Source organism: Terrapene carolina, unplaced genomic scaffold (assembly GCF_002925995.2).
Source record: "Terrapene carolina triunguis isolate 2854851 unplaced genomic scaffold, T_m_triunguis-2.0 Scaffold228, whole genome shotgun sequence".
Lineage (NCBI taxonomy): Eukaryota > Metazoa > Chordata > Testudines > Emydidae > Terrapene > Terrapene triunguis.
The window spans coordinates 4,298,388-4,316,355 of NW_020664579.1; the positions used below are offsets into that span (position 1 = coordinate 4,298,388).

Genomic DNA, 17,968 nt, shown 5'->3' on the forward strand with positions numbered 1-17,968 from the left:
ACTGATCCTTTGGGACTGAGAGTAACCTGAATATTGCTGTGATCCTTGGTGTAAGGGACCATCTGTCACAAAGGTATGCTCACCTGCTTGGTGAGACAGATCAGAATACCCAGTGGGACTGTCCGTGACTCCATGCTAAGGCTGCTGTAGTGCCAGAGGAGTTTACCCTTGGTCATTGGCTGTGAAATCTAAGGGTAGGTCTACACTTACCTGGTAGTTCGGCGGCAAGCAAATCGAACTTCTGGGTTCGACTTATCGCGTCTGGTCTGGACGCGATAAGTCGAACCTGGAAGTGCTTGCCATCGACTGCGGTACTCCAGCTCGACGAGAGGAGTACCGCGGAGTCGACGGGGGAGCCTGCCTGCCGCGTCTGGACGGAGGTAAGTTCGAACTAAGGTACTTCGAACTTCAGCTACGTTATTCACGTAGCTGAAGTTGCGTACCTTAGTTCGAATTGGGGGGTTAGTGTAGACCTGCCCTAAGTGTAGAACTCACAGCCAATTTGGGGTTTGTGCCTTGATTACTAACAGTCTGGCCTGAGGCAGGTACCCACGCTCTTGAGCACTGCAGGCAGCATTAAGTCGAATCCATCCCTCCTCACCGAGGCAGGAGTAAGTAAACCTAGACGATCCCTGACAGATGTTTGTCTAACCTGTTCTTAAAAACCTCCAGGGACAAGGATTCTACACCCTCCTGTAGTAACCTATTCCACTACTTACCTCGCCTTCTATAAGTTATAGTTAGAAAGTTTTTTCTAGTATCTAACCTAAATCCCCCTTGCTGCAGCAAAGCCCATTACTTCTTCTCCTACCCTCGGTGGACACTGGAGCCCAACCGATCACCGTCCTCTTTATAACAGCCCTGAACGTGTTTTAAAATGATCAGTCCTCTCTCAGTCTTCTCCTGGCTAGACATGGCTAGTTTTTTTTAACCTTTCAGCGGAGGTCAGGTTTTCTCCGGCTTTTGTTGCTCTCCTCTAGATTCTCTCCAATTTGTCTACATCTTTCTACAAGTGCGGCACCCAAAACTGGACGTAGTACTCCATATGAGGCCTCACCAGTGCGGAGTTGAGTGGGACAGCTCCCTCCCAGGTCTTACATACAACACTCCTGTTAATACACCTCAGAATGATATTAGCCTTTTTTGCAATTGCATCACATTGTTGGCTCATATTTAATTTGTGATCCATTATAACCCCCAGATCCTTTTCAGCAGTACTATGACCTAGCCAGTTATTCACCATTTTGTAGTCGTGCATTTGATTTTACCTTTCTAAGTGAAGTACTTTGCACTTGTCTTTATTGAATTTCTACTTGTTTTGATCTCAGACCAATTCTCTAAGTTATCGAGGTCATTTTGAATTCTAATCTTCAAAGTGCTAGAAATCCCTCCCAGCGTGGTGTCAGCTGCAAATTTTACAAGTGTACTCTTCACTCCATCATCCAAGTTATTAATGAAAATATTCAATAGCACCAGACCTAGGACAGACCCCTGCAGGACCCCACTGGATACATCCCCCAGCAAACCATTGATAGCTACCCTTTGAGTATGGTCTTGCAACCAGTTGTGCACTCGCCTTATAGTATTTTCATCTAGATGGCATTTCCCTAGTTTGCTTATGAGAATATCATATGGGACTGTGTCAAAAGCCTATTGAAGTCAAGATATATCACATCTACTGCATTCCCCCATATCAACTAGGCCAGTAAGCCTCTCAAAGAATGAAATTAGGTTGGTTTGGCATGATTTGTTCTTGACAAATCCATGCTGGTTATTCCTTATAACCCTATGATCCTCTAGGTGCTTACTAATGATTGGTTGGTAATTTGTTCCAGTGCCTTTCTGGGTATTGATAATGATACTGACCTCCTTTGTAAATTGCTTTGAGATCTGCTAATCAAAAGCACTGTAAAGAGCTGGGTATTACTAGGCTCTTTGAGCTGTGGTTAAGTGAAAAATTATTACTGTAGTAATAATCAGCCATTGCTACAGAATACTGCAGTACTGGGCCAGTGCTGTAGGATACTGTTGATACTTTAATCAAGACTGAATGTTAGCAGTGGTCACACCCCCATGACAGACCCCCTGACCGGTTTCTGGGAGATTAATGCCCCATGCACAAGAGATGGCTAATTGGCATGCCTTACAGCACTAAGGATTGGTTAATGACCTCCAGTGACAATCCTGAACCACTTCTCACTCTGAAAACTGCTGTAGTTTCCTATTAAATGATATTGACACCCTGGAGCTACTAAAGCCCAAATCATTCAAGGGAAGGAAAAAAACTAAACCCAAAAGACTTCACTGCCCTGTCATTCCTTTCTTGGTCCCTGTGGAGTCTGATTGGCTTATATACAATATAAAATTTGCCATCAAAGACGTGCAGATGCCTCTGTCTCTGCCCTCTGCCATTCACCAGAAGAGCTTCCTCCAAGCCGACGCTCGGGGAACAGATTCGTGAAGCGGATCTCGCAGGTAGGGGAGAGCACAGCTGGCCTGGTATGATGAGTAATGCAAGTTACGGAGAGACGAGCCTTTATGCTTTTGCAGAAGGGCGGGCACTGCCCCAGAGATCTGTGTTCAGTGAAGGCTTAGAAGGGACGGAAGCAGGGCCGTGAAATAATCCTGATACAATATAGACCAATGGCTCTGCTTAGCAGTAACTGGTCACTCTCCGCGTTGCTGAGCACATGTTCATGCCACAGATCAACAGCAGACTTGGCAATAGCTCTCTTTCTTGTATTAATTTTACAGTAATTCTTACTACTACAATCACTAGGGAAAATAGCCATTTTCCTCTTTACATTTCCCTGTTTTATTTGGACGCGGCTGTCCTGGCACGCTGGAGGCTGAGCCTGTGGAGCGTTGGCCGAGTCCCACCTGATGGCGGTGGGATGGGGATGTGGGCCATCACAGTGCTGGTCTATTGCTCTATGTTTCTTAGTCGGATAACAGAGCCGACTCGGACAGCTGTTGTAGAGAAAGCAAGTCAAGAATGAGACCCAGCACATTTGCAGCCCTGATCCTAACCTCCAGGGGGCACAGACCAGCCTGAATCGCTGTATAAATGTGTATGATGTCCATAGTTACCATTCACAGCAAAGGCACAAGTCAGGACAAGCCCAGCTCCTCTGCCGTTCTTTTGGGATTGTGCACGACAAAAACCCACTATCCCTCATGCCTTGGAGGCGCGGCTGCCGTTGGAAATCAGTTTTCTAATCAAGATAGCAACCTCCAAACAGAGGAGTATCATTGGTTTTTAGAGGGGCCACGGGTTCTGGCCCCAGGTGGATGAAAGGGGTTTTGCTTTGGTGTGTGGCTGTACTTCTAACCTTCCCTTTGATTTCCAAGCACCTGGGAGGTCCAGTGGCCTCCTGCTGCCTCGCCGATCCTTCTGGCGCTGCTGCTGTCTCTTACAATTACTTACCGAGGAGGAGGTGGGATTGCGCTTGCAAAGGAGCAGACTAAACTGCAGGCTTTTCCTGGTTCCTGATGGTTCCTAATGGTTCTAATACCCCAGCTTGCCTGTAGGCTTCTCCATACTGTCTCCGGGCTGAGATCCAGCGGCACCACCTGGAGGCGAGAGCAGCGGTGGGATCTGCTCCATTTTACCTCTTCCCCCTTGCGTCCTCGTGAGTCTTCGGATCTGGCAGTTCAGTGGAGGGATCCCTCTGTCTGCACCTCCGCTCCCCCAGCCCTTCCCCACGGACGCTCCCTCCCGTGCCCCCGCCTCTAGCACAGCGAGAACCTGCGGGAGTTGATGTTCATCTTGGTGACGCCGATGAGCTTGAGGGGCGCAGAGAGGCTGAAGGAGCTGGCGAGCGGCAAGTCGCAGAAGAGGTCGGCGAGCTCGTCCCGCTCCTCCAGCTCGTAGGTGGCGTCGTTGAGCATGCGCCGGTGCAGGTGGCACGTCTGCTCGATCTTCAGCTTGTGGATGTCGCTGCGCAGGCGCATGAGCTGCCGCGCCAGCTGCTGGTCCTGCAGGCGCATTTCTGTCTGAAACACAGAGACGGGGGGAGGAAGGGGGGACGATCAGTCACCGCAGCACTCGGGATTCACTCAGCTTCCCTCTCCCTGGAGCTGAGGGCAGTTTAATTTATCTCCGAGTGAGCAGCGATTAAGAGAAACAGCAATTAGAGAGGGGAAAGAATGTCCAGGGAATTGTTCCCACCACCCTGGGCCAGATCCCCTGCTGGTGTAAACGTTATCTCCATACTGATTTATACCTGCTTCTGGAAATTTCCATTACTTGCATCTGAAGAAGTGAGGTTCTTACCCACGAAAGCTTATGCTCCCAATACTTCTGTTAGTCTTAAAGGTGCCACAGGACCCTCTGTAACTCCATGGAATTATATATACACATCAGCTCAGGGTCTGGTGCATTACATTCATCAGGGGCTTGTCCCATCCCGTTTTAAGTGACTCCTGCGATGGGGGCTTCCTATGGGAGACGCTATTCTGCATTAGAGTAGATCTCACGACCTAGAAGTTGTTTCCTGATATCTAGCCTTGAAAAGTGGCAGATTCAAAAAGCATAAAGGGAAATGCCCTTTCACCCAACACGTGATTAGGCTGTGGAACTCATTGCCACTGGATATCATGGGCCAAAATATCAGCAAGATTCAAAGAGGGATTGGACATTATTCGGATAATAAGAATAGCCAGCATTAGATTAATAAATAACAACAAAATAAAGAGTTTGGGAAGGGAGATAAAAACCTCGTGCTCTGGGGCTTATGCCAGCCTGTAACTATTGCAGACCAGGCTGAGATCTAATGTGGAGAGCAAATTGCTTCACACCTGCCGACTGTGGGGTTCTTACACCTTCCTTTGAAATGGGCGGGTGAGATTTTGTGGCCTGCATTGTGCAGGAGGTCAGACTAGATGACCATAATGGTCCCTTAAGTCTATGAATCTATGAATCTTGTACTGGTCACTGCTGGGGACAGGATACTGGACCAGAGGGAACCAGCATCTGATCCAGTCTGGCCATTCCAAAGTTCCTAAATTTTGCTTTCATCAGTTTCAGTCTGTTTCTCCTACCTGGTACCTCTTAACCACCCCCCCGCCCACCCCACCCCAGGGCTTGCCCTCTTGAAATACTTGTAGATGGTTTTCATTTCCCAACCTGGGCCCTGCTCCCATGCCCACTGGAGTTAGTGGAAAGACTCCCATGGATGTCAATAGGCTTTGGATCAGGCCCTTGGTGGTTTTCTGGCCAAGCCAGAACACATCCAGCCACACTCTGACACCGATCTAATTCATAGATTCATAGATTCATAGATTCTAGGACTGGAAGGGACCTCGAGAGGTCATCGAGTCCAGTCCCCTGCCCGCATGGCAGGACCAAATACTGTCTAGACCATCCCTGATAGACATTTATCTAACCTACTCTTAAATATCTCCAGAGATGGAGATTCCACAACCTCCCTAGGCAATTTATTCCAGTGTTTAACCACCCTGACAGTTAGGAACTTTTTCCTAATGTCCAACCTAGACCTCCCTTGCTGCAGTTTAAGCCCATTGCTTCTTGTTCTATCCTCAGAGGCTAAGGTGAACAAGTTTTCTCCCTCCTCCTTATGACACCCTTTTAGATACCTGAAAACTGCTATCATGTCCCCTCTCAGTCTTCTCTTTTCCAAACTAAACAAACCCAATTCTTTCAGCCTTCCTTCATAGGTCATGTTCTCAAGACCTTTAATCATTCTTGTTGCTCTTCTCTGGACCCTTTCCAATTTCTCCACATCTTTCTTGAAATGCGGTGCCCAGAACTGGACACAATACTCCAGTTGAGGCCTAACCAGAGCAGAGTAGAGCGGAAGAATGACTTCTCGTGTCTTGCTCACAACACACCTGTTAATACATCACAGAATCACGTTTGCTTTTTTTGCAACAGCATCACACTGTTGACTCATATTTAGCTTGTGGTCCACTATAACCCCTAGATCCCTTTCTGCCGTACTCCTTCCTAGACAGTCTCTTCCCATTCTGTATGTGTGAAACTGATTTTTTCTTCCTAAGTGGAGCACTTTGCATTTGTCTTTGTTAAACTTCATCCTGTTTAACTCAGACCATTTCTCCAATTTGTCCAGATCATTTTGAATTATGACCCTGTCCTCCAAAGCAGTTGCAATCCCTCCCAGTTTGGTATCATCCGCAAACTTAATAATCGTACTTTCTATACCAATATCTAAGTCGTTAATGAAGATATTGAACAGAGCCGGTCCCAAAACAGACCCCTGCGGAACCCCACTCGTTATGCCTTTCCAGCAGGATTGGGAACCATTAATAACAACTCTCTGAGTACGGTTATCCAGCCAGTTATGCACCCACCTTATAGTAGCCCCATCTAAATTGTATTTGCCTAGTTTGTCGATAAGAATATCATGCGAGACCGTATCAAATGCCTTACTAAAGTCTAGGTATACCACATCCACAGCTTCTCCCTTATCCACAAGACTCGTTATCCTATCGAAGAAAGCTATCAGATTGGTTTGACATGATTTGTTCTTTACAAATCCATGCTGGCTGTTCCCTATCACCTTACCACCTTCCAAGTGTTTGCAGATGATTTCCTTAATTACTTGCTCCATTATCTTCCCTGGCACAAAAGTTAAACTAACTGGTCTGTAGTTTCCTGGGTTGTTTTTATTTCCCTTTTTATAGATGGGCACTATATTTGCCCTTTTCCAGTCTTCTGGAATCTCTCCCGTCTCCCATGATTTTCCAAAGATAATAGCTAGAGGCTCAGATACCTCTTCTATTAGTTCCTTGAGTATTCTAGGATGCATTTCATCAGGCCCTGGTGACTTGCAGGCATCTAACTTTTCTAAGTGATTTTTAACTTGTTCTTTTTTTATTTTATCTGCTAAACCTACCCCCCTCCCATTAGCATTCACTATGTTAGGCATTCCTTCAGACTTCTCGGTGAAGACCGAAACAAAGAAGTCATTAAGCATCTCTGCCATTTCCAAGTTTCCTGTTACTGTTTCTCCCTCTTCACTGAGCAGTGGGCCTACCTTGTCTTTGGTCTTCCTCTTGCTTTTAATGTATTGTTAAAAATTCTTCTTGTTTCCCTTTATTCCCGTAGCTAGTTTGAGCTCATTTTGTGCCTTTGCCTTTCTAATCTTGCCCCTGCATTCCTGTGTTGTTTGCCTATATTCATCCTTTGTAATCTGTCCTAGTTTCCATTTTTTATATGACTCCTTTTTATTTTTTTTTCATTCAATTCTTTTTTTCATTTTTTTCATTTCAATTCTTTTCATCTTTTCCCAGAAGCCACCCTCTTTACGATTTTTGCCGCCTTTCTCTGGGCTCCCTCCAGTTTGAGCCTGTATCAGTTCCTGGGAGGCTCAGAAACTGACACAGAGCGTCAAGCTAATCCCTGCCCTGTGGTCTGGTGCCACAGAGGGGCTGGAAGCAGGACCGGTGCTACCATTTAGGCAAACTAGGCGGTTGCCTAGGGCGCCAAGATTTGGGGGCGCCAAAAAGCGGTGCCCCCAATTTTTTTTTACAGTGTTCCTAGGGCGTGAAACGTCCTTGCACCGGCCCTGGCTGGAGGGTACCCTGGGGGAATGCCCCTGAGGCAGGGGGCACAAATCTGCCCTTGTGGCTCAATACTTTCTTCCCGCGCACAGGGACAAGGGGCGATAGAGGGTGGCAGGGACAGTGGCCAGGGCAGTCCTATATCCCAGCAGTTCAGTTCTGAAAAGGCCTCTCAGAGCCATTGCAACAGGACTGCAAGTTAGGGGGTTGCCCCAGCTTGTATCAGGGGCCGAACTAGCCCCTGGCAGGCCCTGAGCAGGAGAAGCACAAGCTGCTTCCTCTCTGTCTCTGCATAGGCAAATGTTGCAGGGGAAAGACCTGGTGCCTTGCCCAGGGATGGTCTCAGCGCAGGCCGGGGGTGGAACCGCTGCCTCGCAGGACCAGGGACTGGGAGTGAGGCCTGGTTCTATCCCTGCCATTTTGTGGGACCTTGGGTAAGTCGCTGAGCAACTCTGGGCCTCAGTTTCCCCTCCTGTCAGTTTTCTGCCTCCTTGGGGTGCTGTGAGGCCTCGTACTCGACGGGTGTGCTCAGGGCTGAGGTAAACACAGTTAGGATCAATCAGGGGTGGGTTTCTCTCACTGCAGTGGTGACAGATGGATGGCGGAGCCTGCTAGGCCCTGGCAGAATGTGCCCGAACGCCCTAAGAACATGGTGAAAACCCTGGATCCTCATCTCAGTGGCTGGGGGAGGACTGAGTCACGGTTATGCAATTACACCAGGCCTAGAGGCAGCTTACTTGTAGCATTGTCAACAGTTGTGATGCCATTCCTGTGTCTTCCCCACACAACCTCCACCCCTGAGCAAAACGGAGCCTTACAAAATATTGATGTTGTTGAAATGGTTCCATTTCTGGGGGAAGTTTTCTGACTTTTCTGCAGGCGCTTTTATCGAAAACGTTGCCAAAGAGGCTAGCAAAATGGCCGCCGAAAGTTTCTGTTTATTAAGGATGTCGACAACCGTTTTGATTATGTTTTCACTACTGTTTTCGGTTAACGGTCTCAATAAAAAGTATTTTAAAAAGCCACAGAAATGTTGAAATAACAAAAGAGGGGTCCAGGACATGAAAGCCACTTGAACATTTCCAATTTGGTCAGGAAACGAGCGTTTCCTTTTTTGGGACCCATGCTGGCCTTTCTGAGGAGGCGCTGGTACGCTGTGAGGGCACCATGACGTTTTCACACAAGCCAAAATACCAAGAGGGCAGATGGGGCTCACATCTCTAATCTCAGATTTTCCTCTCCCCTTCCTGCCCCCCCCTTGGTGACAGCTGAGGTTTTAACAAGGCAAGCCACGAATACTAGTCTCAGCTCTGCTGGGCAAGCCACTTTCCTTCTCTTTGCCGATTCCAGCACCTTGCACTTGGAGATCTCCGCATGCAAAGTGCTCTGAGTGTGCTAAGCAGCATTATCAGCCCCACCGGCTGAATCACAAAGAGAGAGACAACGCACCAGAAACAGGAGATGCAGTGACTGATATTAGCAAAATTTTCCCAGGGAGATAAAGCTCTCCTCTGGCTTTGTTTGCTTCTGTGGGGGGTGGGGTTAGGGGCTGGGGGGGAAGTTGCTTCTCTTTCGGCTGAGCTCTGTTAAGAAGAGCTGCCTTATTCCTTCCAGAAAATACATAAAGGAAAAAGAAACAAAGCTTTGTGATGGCTGACGAAAGGATTATCGGCACAATGGCGTAACGATGCTGGAGACTCTGCCCATCTCTGATTGAGATCTGACGTTCAGAGTTTTGCTTCTTGATGACTAACAAACATCTTGTGCGGTGACACCTCCTTCAGGGGTGTTTACACCCCTGAGGCTTGTATTTGTGGTGACTGGGCTACGGGTGGAATCCACGGGGCCATGTTCCACTCATGTGGGGTTGGCTCGAGATACACAAAGGAAACCCAGGCATCATCAACGGCTTGTTCAGTCTAAATTAACCGTCATCACAATGGAACTATGGCAATTTACAGCAGCGTGGATCTGCCTCTATATAGCTCGCTTCCCTGATGTGATGATTTTCAGGGGTCCTGAGCACCCACAGATCCCATGAACTTCACCTGCAGCTCTGAGAATCAGACCACCAGCCTTTTGCACTTTCAGAGCACCTTTCCCCGGAGGATCTCAAATCTCTTTGAGACCAATTGAGCGCTCCGTCCCCATGAATGCGACTCAGCGGCTATGTATTAGTGTCATCCCCATTTTACAGACGGGGAAACAATGGTGCAGCAACATTGGAATTGCTGATCTCTGAGCCATCTAGGCAATTCACTTGTCACTGATGGTAAACCGGACCAGATCTGCAGAGGAAGGTTACGTTATATATGGAGATATACCTATCTCATAGAGCTGGAAGGGACCCCGAAAGGTCATCAAGTCCAGCCCCCTCCCTTGACTAGCAGGACCAAGTACTGATTTCACCTCAGCTCCGTAAGTGGCCCCCTCAAGGATTGAACTCACAACCCTGAGCAGGCCAATGCTCAAACCACTGAGCTATCCCTCCCCCCAAGACTTGACTTGTCTTGTCCAAGATCACCCAGAAAGTTAGCAGAACTTGGGGCAGAAGCCAGAAATCCTAATTCTGCCTCTGCTTCTCTAGTTCTTAGTTGACAGTAATGGAAACACCTAATCCAAGTTTGACAGAAGGCACTGTAAATTATCAATGACCTCCGTTATAAAGAGACACTGTCAGGTAGACAGAGTTCTACACAGCTTACTGGAAATAGCTAACAAGGCTATTGTTACGTGGGTGCAGTTGTTGTTCAATTTAAACATTCACCTGCAGGGCCAGCAACACAACTGTAACACGTGGCTCAACTTCATCTGACCTGGACAATGAAACCAACCATAAACACACAGGTAAACAGTCCAGCGGTGTGAAGAATGAACAACTTGCAGCATCATTGGTGAACAGTCAATTGGATATTCCAGAATCCAGTTCAGAAGTGGCAGGTAAGAAATCTCTTTCAATATGATTTCTGTTTTGAAAAGATCCATCTACATTTAAAGAAGTAGAAGAGCAGAACACCGCAACTGAACCCTGTCATATAATCAGAGTGGAGTGTGTGACATTATTGACATGAACTGTGACAGTATAGATTATTGTTGCAACCAGGGTCCTATGGTTGCACCAGGTCTTGTACAGAGGAGGTCAAGTGGGGTGTCTATGGAAAGGTTGTAGTTTGCTGGTTATGATTATACTGTCTGTATGTGTGTATCATTTTTGTATTTGAAGTTATGAATATTGGCTATGTACTTGTATCTCAATGTGTTTGATTCTAAGTAGTCTCAGTGAAGCATTTGGTCAGCTTCTTGAGAAAGGACTATTCTCAGGAAATGCGCAGTCAAGAAACACTTAACTGACGATGGGCTTTGGGAGACGCCAATCCACATCTGAGCTTTCCTGGGAACGTTCAAACTAACGTGTAAACAATGGCGTCGGCCTGCAAAAAGCTGAATCATTCATGGACATGTGACTTGCCCAGGTGGCTACAAACTCCATCTTGTTGCTGTGATTTTGCACAGGAGAACAAAGGGGTTTCCGCCACAAGAGAAAGAATATAAAAGGCCCTGGAAACCCCTCCATTTTGTCTTCAGCTGGCTTAAGAGATGGCTTCTCCACCCCCAAGAGATGCCTGAAAGAAACTGGAACAAAGGACAGTAACTATGGGGGTGAGAGTGATTGCTGGACCCAGACTAGGAAGGAGTCCAGTCTGCGAAAGAAGCTTATTGGTACATGTATAAGGGTGAGATTTACCTGTATGCAGTTTCTTAATGTATTAGGCTTAGACTTGCGTGTTTTGTTTCATTTTGCTTAGTAACTTACTTTGTTCTGTCTGTTATTACTTGGAACCACTTAAATCCGACTTTTTATACTTAATAAAATCACTTTTGTTTACTGATAAACCCAGAGTTAGTGACTAATACCTGGGGGAGCAAACAGCTGTGCATATCTCTCTATCAGTGTTACAGAGGGCGAACAATTTATGAGTTTACCCGGCATAAGGTTTATACAGGGTAAAACAAATTCATTTGGGGTTTAGGCTCCCAGAAAGACTGAATACTGGGCGCTGGGAAAATCTCTGTTAACTAAGAAACCCCTGAGCTGAGTGGATCTCAGTTTCAGTGAACTGCAGAAAGGGGTGGGTCTATGCTGCAGCTGACTGAAGTGTCTAACTCAGCAAGACAGGAGTGGAGGGAAGCCTCTTCTGGAAGGGGGGGGGGTTTGTTCTCAGTGGTATCCCAGCACATCTAGGGACAGTCTTGCGGGAGTTTCTGTGACCGAACCCGTCACAGAGTGGATCTTATTTTGTCATGGAATCCTGGAGATTAGAGGTGGAAAAGACCGGCTAGCACAACTAGTGTCTGGTCCTACTTCCATTGAAGTCAAAACTCCCGTTGACTTCAACGGTGCAAGACTGAGCCCTGAATTCCTGCCCCTGCCAATGTAGGATTATTCCTCAGTGTTGATTTATTCACATTTTAAGGAGAATTTGCTCTCCTGTTTCCTACTTGGTCAGTTTTCAACAAGGGACGCCTTGGAGGTAGTTCAGAAATGCACCATTTGTTTTGTCGCATTCTGAAACCACAGAATGTACGTGTCCCAGCTATTGGTATATAACCTCCATTTTCATGTGGAGTATCAGTGAACTCTCAGTACCTCCGTCCTAACCAAAGGGACGCATCCTGCTCACCCTCACCAGCCCAGAAGGCCCTTTATCAGATATTTACAGTGGAGAGCACATTATAATAGAGAGTTTCATGGATCCACCTCTCTTTCCATTCACATCCATGCAGATCACTCCCCTCTCAGTGCAACCCCATAATAGTCCTGTCCATCTAGATAAGGTACTTATAAAGTCTGCATGACGGTAGTATCTGAGCACCTTGCAATCCTTAATGTAAGTGCTATAAGCTCAGTGTACAGATGGGGAACTGAGGCACAGAGAGTCTGAGCTTGTCTACACAGGGCAGGGGCGGGGGGTGAGTCCGCATTAACGTTAGTTAGTTTAGGATGCTGGTTACCCCCAAATTGTCCGTGTCCCGAGTTCCTCAGAGGTCGCCTCTCATGCAATGCCTTGTTGCTGCACCTGCATTCAGCTGGAGTGGCTGTCCCAGGATGGAGCTCACGGAATTTCCAGCTCCTTTTCTCTGTGCATATAACACAGGCCAGAAATACTTATCGCTCACCTGGTAGCACGCCAAGGCCCACGGGGTAGGGTGTTTGGTGGCATGCCGAGCTCCCCAGGGCAAGATGTCAGTGGCAGGCCCTCTTTGCTGGTATTTGCTCCTGCTATAAGTACATGTAAACCCAAGCCTAGGTGGAGGCAAATTCTACCCTGAGAGTTGCAAGTGTAATGCCCATTCACGGGGGTGCAACTGAGGCAGAATTTGACATGTAAGATGATATCCTAGCCCCACCAAAGTCAATGGTTGCTTTGCCTTTGATTTCAGTGAGGCCAGGATTTCACCCTTAGAGTGTAGTGTAAAATGGGTATTTTGCTTGTTAGGGTATTTTGCTAACTTCAAGCCTTGATATGCTCTAACCGTCTGCTAGCAGCTGTTCCCCATCTTTGGTCCATTCTAGGTGGGGATTAAGTGGTGTGGTGAGTCAAAAGCATGCTCTTTGTTTCAGGGAAATTCTTCTAAATTACGTAAGATGCAGTCAGATCCAGTGATGAGTGTCTTGTAAGTGCCCATGGGTACCATTAGGAGAGTGGGACATGTAGCTAGGTCTTTTTATTTTAGCTTTCTCTGTTTATTTACAACTTTTATCTTTCATCCCATGGTGTGAGTCCACCCCCAAACCCAAGCCCCAGATCGGAACAGCACAGCTGGGCTCAGAACAAATCTCTACCTGCGTAAAGGGCAGAATCCAAAGTCCAGATGCAAATCCGCTAGAACTTGGGGCTTGGAAAACGAAACCAGCACTTTGCCATCACTGGGCCTGTTCCATCTGGTTTTCAGATTAAGGCCATTGTGGAGTGAGGTTTGAGTCATAAACCCAAATTCGACATGGATCCTAATCTGAGACAATGAGCCAAGATTTGCTAACGTGACTAGTGATTTTGGGGGGCCCAACTTGAAACTCCTTAAAGAGGCTGATTTTCAGAAAAGTGCCAAGCACCTGAACTCTGAAAATCAGACCCCTGGCAAGTGTATCAAGCTGGACACCCAAAAACGGACACAACCAAAATCACACATCACTTTTGCAAATAATTTATATACAGGTAAACCAGAGCTGGGCAAATGCAGTAAAATGTATGTGTGAATATTCTTGTGAATGAAACTCATTAAGTCATGTTTATTCATTTATTTGCCAATATTTGGGTGGAGAAAATTTTATTCACAAGATTTTTTTTTCTTGTGGAAAGCAAAGCACTAGTGCGAATAAATATTCACAAGCACACTCACACCCAAAGTGCTCTCACAGCCATTTAGAAGAGACGTTATGATTATTACTGCAAATTTGGCAAACAATTATGAATGTTGGCGGAGCGTTCACAAACAAACACAGAACCTTTTTCTTTTATAATGCCTAGGATGTCCAATCAGGCAACAGAAATAAAACCATGTGACTCAGATGAACAGTCACAGGGCATGAATAATAGAGAATAAATACTCATTGTGACAATGAGGAATGGATTGTTGGGTGGTTAGAGCACTGGAGACTTGGTAGACTTGGGGTTAAGTCTCTGATGTGCCACAGACTTCCCGCGTGACCTCGGGCAAGTCACTTAGCCTCTCTGCACTTCAGTTCCCCCATCCATAAAATGGGGATAACAACATTGCCCTATTTCACAGGGGTGTTGTGAAGATAAATACATTGGATGTTATCATTCCCTCAGATACTAGAGTAATGAGGACCATAAAAAAACGTAAGACAGATAGACTATCTCATGAGGCTAACATCTTTTCTCACAACCAGTTTGTTTGAATAACCAGTCCCTGTGTACGAATCGTGACCTAGTCACATGGAATTTCCAAATAGGCAAAACAAAAATAAAAAAGGCTACAGTTCATCAAAGAGATTGCTTGCTGTGTAGAGTTTTCCCATCTTAATAGAACCCAGTGGCAACCGTGATGGTTGGATTCAACTCCAGCTTTGACCTCCTACATAATGCTATCACACAACCTTACCTTCCCCAAACCAGCCCCTGCTCCTGCCAGAGAAAGAAAAACCATACAAGATTGTTCACTGCTGTAACTAGTGAGCCCCAAAGACAGAATGTACCAGACCAGTGGTTCCCAAACGTTTTTCCACCAAGGATCCATTTGCCATCTAACTAAATTACCCAGGCCCATTTCATTTTGTATACATAGGTTTCATGTTCTTATTATTCTCTTTGTTGGGTTAGTTATTATTTACCAGGGCCGTCTCCAGGGTTTTTGCCGCCCCAAGCAGCAAAAAGAAAAAAAAAGCCGCGATCGCGATCTGCTCTACCGCCGCCGCTTCAGTCTTCAGTGGCAATTCGGCAGCTGGTCCTTCACTCTGAGAGGGAGCGAGGGACCCGCCGCCGAATTGCTGCCGAAGAGCCGGACATGCCGCCCCTCTCCGTTGGCCGCCCCAAGCACCTGCTTGCTGGGCTGGTGCCTGGAGCCGGCCCTGTTATTTATTATTTGATCCTTGCTGATTTGATATTCCGTTTCAACAGTAGATTTTTTTTTCTTCTTAATGCTTCCACATTTTAACCACTGATACATTTTTGTCTACAAATTCATGGTCCCTTTTGGTCAATTTCACAGTTAGAGGATTTTAAAAATCGTAAATTTCATGATTTCAGCTATTTAAATCTGAAATCTCACAGTGTTGTAATTGTAGGGGTCCTGACCCAAAAAGGAGTTTGGGGCAGGTCACAAGGTTATTGTAGGGGGGATTGTGGTACGGCAACACTTACTTCTGTGCTGCTGCTGGCAGCGGTGCTGCCTTCAGAGATGGGCAGGTGGAGAGTGGTGGCTGCTGGCCTGGAACCCAGCTCTGCAGGCAGAGCCGCTGCCAGCAGCAGCACAGAAGTAAGGGTGACACGGTATGGTATTGCCACGCTTACTTCTGCGCTGCTGCTGGCAGCGGTGCTGCCTTCAGAGATGGGCAGCTGGAGAGCAGCGGCGGCTGGCCGGGAGCCCAGCTCTGAAGGCAGAGCTGCTGCCAGCAGCAGCACAGAAGTAAGGGTGGCATAGTATGGTATTGCCACGCTTACTTCTGCGCTGCTGCTGGCAGGACGCTGCCTTCAGAGCTGGGCGCCCGGCCAACAGCCACTGCTCTCTGGCCACCCAGCTCTGAAGGCAGAGCAGAAGTAAGGGTGGCAATACCGCAACCCCCCTAAAATCACCTTGTGACACCCCCACCCCCCACCCCCGCAACTCCCTTTTGGGTCAGGACCCCCAATTTGAGAAACGCTGGTCTCCCTGTGAAATCTGTACAGTATAGGGTTAAAGCCCACAAAAGACCAGATTTCACGGTCCGTGACGCATTTTTCATGGCCATGAATTTGGTAGGGCCCTACACATCACCCTTATTTTCACTTTAACAAAAATTATATTTGTGGTGTAGTCATGGTATTACTGGAATGCCCCCACCAGCGTGAGCTCTCCTGCACCATGCGTGTGAGGTCACGAAGTGCAAGGACACCATTTTATTCTCAAAATGGACCCCTCTGCACAGCGTGACCTTGCACAAGAAGATGGTGTCCTATGCACAGGGTGACCTAGCACGTACGGTGAGATCACACTGTGGAAAGGGCGCCATTTTGAGAACAAGATGGTGTCCTCCTTGTGGCAAAAACATCATAACACTGTACCAGCGCATTCCAGCCCCACTGCAGTACTCTGGCTCAAGGGGCGGACCCCCACATAACCCACGGCAGACCCCACTTTGGGAACCACTGGACTAGACAGTCACTTTAATTTTTTCTTTTAAGACCATTATTTATCTTGGAAACGAAACCACTTACCAGTTCCTTCCTGAGCCAATTCAGAGCTTCCTGAATGCTTTCAAAGCCACTTAGTTTCCCTGAAGTAAGAGTCACCTTCTCCTGGGAAGAACTCCCTTTGAGATGCACCTGCACCTTTCTTAAAGGGATGGCTTCCTCTGTGGCCTTTTTTTCTTCTTTAGCCTCTTCCTCCCCAGAGGGCTTGGGGCTCTTCCACGTCTGGTCCTCAAGTTTGGCCTTCCACTCCAAGTAGGAAGGGCGCCTGGTCTCCAGTCTCAGTTTCTCCGTCAGAGCCTTCAGGCTTCTCAGGTGGTCATGGGGAGGTGTGGCATTCTCAGAGGAGGCATCTGCATTGTCCGCCACCTCTTCTATTTGGATTCTGGGCAAAGACATCCTCTTCTGTAGTAAAATGTTAGAGGTTGATTGTAAAGATCAGGGCAACAGCAAAACTCAGGGAATCCTTCTTCTGAGAACAACTTCCATCTGTTGACTTGATGCACAAAAGCAAGCTCTCATAAGCCAGCCAGCCACATCAGCTGCTTCTCCACTCCGGCGTCACTTTAATTACGGAAAACACCTAAAAATAACGAACGATTGTTTTAACTGCAAGAAAAAAAAAAGGGAAATGACAGCTGATTGACAGGTCCTCCTAAAACCTGGCTGGAATGCAGCGTGTGAACGCACGTTATAAACCACCGTGCAAAGCTCTTCCTGGGTTATGTTACTTCACTACAGATTTCTGACTGTTTTCTTGGGCAAGAATTAACAAGCTCTAACTTTTAGAGAAACCTTTGTCACGAAGATCTCTCAGTCCTTAAGATTCAGGCCATAATGAGTTCAGGAAGAAAGCCTAGTCTCGCTCTAGTGATAGCATAGCATTGCATAATTAGATGCCTTCTGAAGGTTTTACACCTTCCTCCGAAGCATCCAGCATTGGCCATTGGTGAAGTGAGGCTCTCGATCAAACAGGCTCAGATGAAGTAAAAACTCAGACTTCTAGTCAGAATTCAAGCCAAAGGGGGTTGGGACATGTTTGATTAACTTCTTTTGTTCCAGCCCAGTTTTTCAGATTCTAATGTTTCAGATACAAAGGATTAGGTCTGTTCCAGCATCCGAATTTTTAGTCCCAAGCCATAATATTCAGATCTAGCTCCTCATTTCAGAAGATCGGGAGGAGGGGACAGAGATTGGCCTGTTATAGATAAAAGGGGTGACTGTGACATAAATATCCAGACTGGGGTTCAGACCCCAAATCTTTCCGAAGTTCAGTGTGTTTGGACCTGGAGTTATGGGCTCCTTGCCTTCTCTGACATAAACACAGAGCGATCTGTATATTTAAAAACAGAACAAGACCTAAAACCCTACCAAAACAAGACACTCCACTGCACCCTTTGGGGAGAGGAGGAGAGAGCAAACAACACATGACAGGTGTTAATCACCTCGCTTAATGAATGTACGGTGATGGGCGCAGTAGAAAGGCATCTATAGAATAGAACAGTATTCGG

At 46.9% G+C, this 17,968-nt stretch overlaps 1 protein-coding gene across 1 annotated transcript; it reads right to left on the reverse strand.

The window, feature by feature from the left end:
- Positions 1–3,731: 3,731 nt before the first annotated feature.
- Positions 3,732–17,035, reverse strand: FAM167A (family with sequence similarity 167 member A). Its single transcript, XM_026656363.2, has 2 exons — positions 16,485–17,035; positions 3,732–3,996 (listed from the first exon to the last, which is right to left on the reverse strand). Exons 1-2 carry the CDS (start codon positions 16,854–16,856, stop codon positions 3,733–3,735), a joined length of 636 nt encoding a protein of 211 aa, XP_026512148.1. The 5' UTR covers positions 16,857–17,035; the 3' UTR covers position 3,732.
- Between the last annotated feature and the right edge of the window lie 933 nt (positions 17,036–17,968).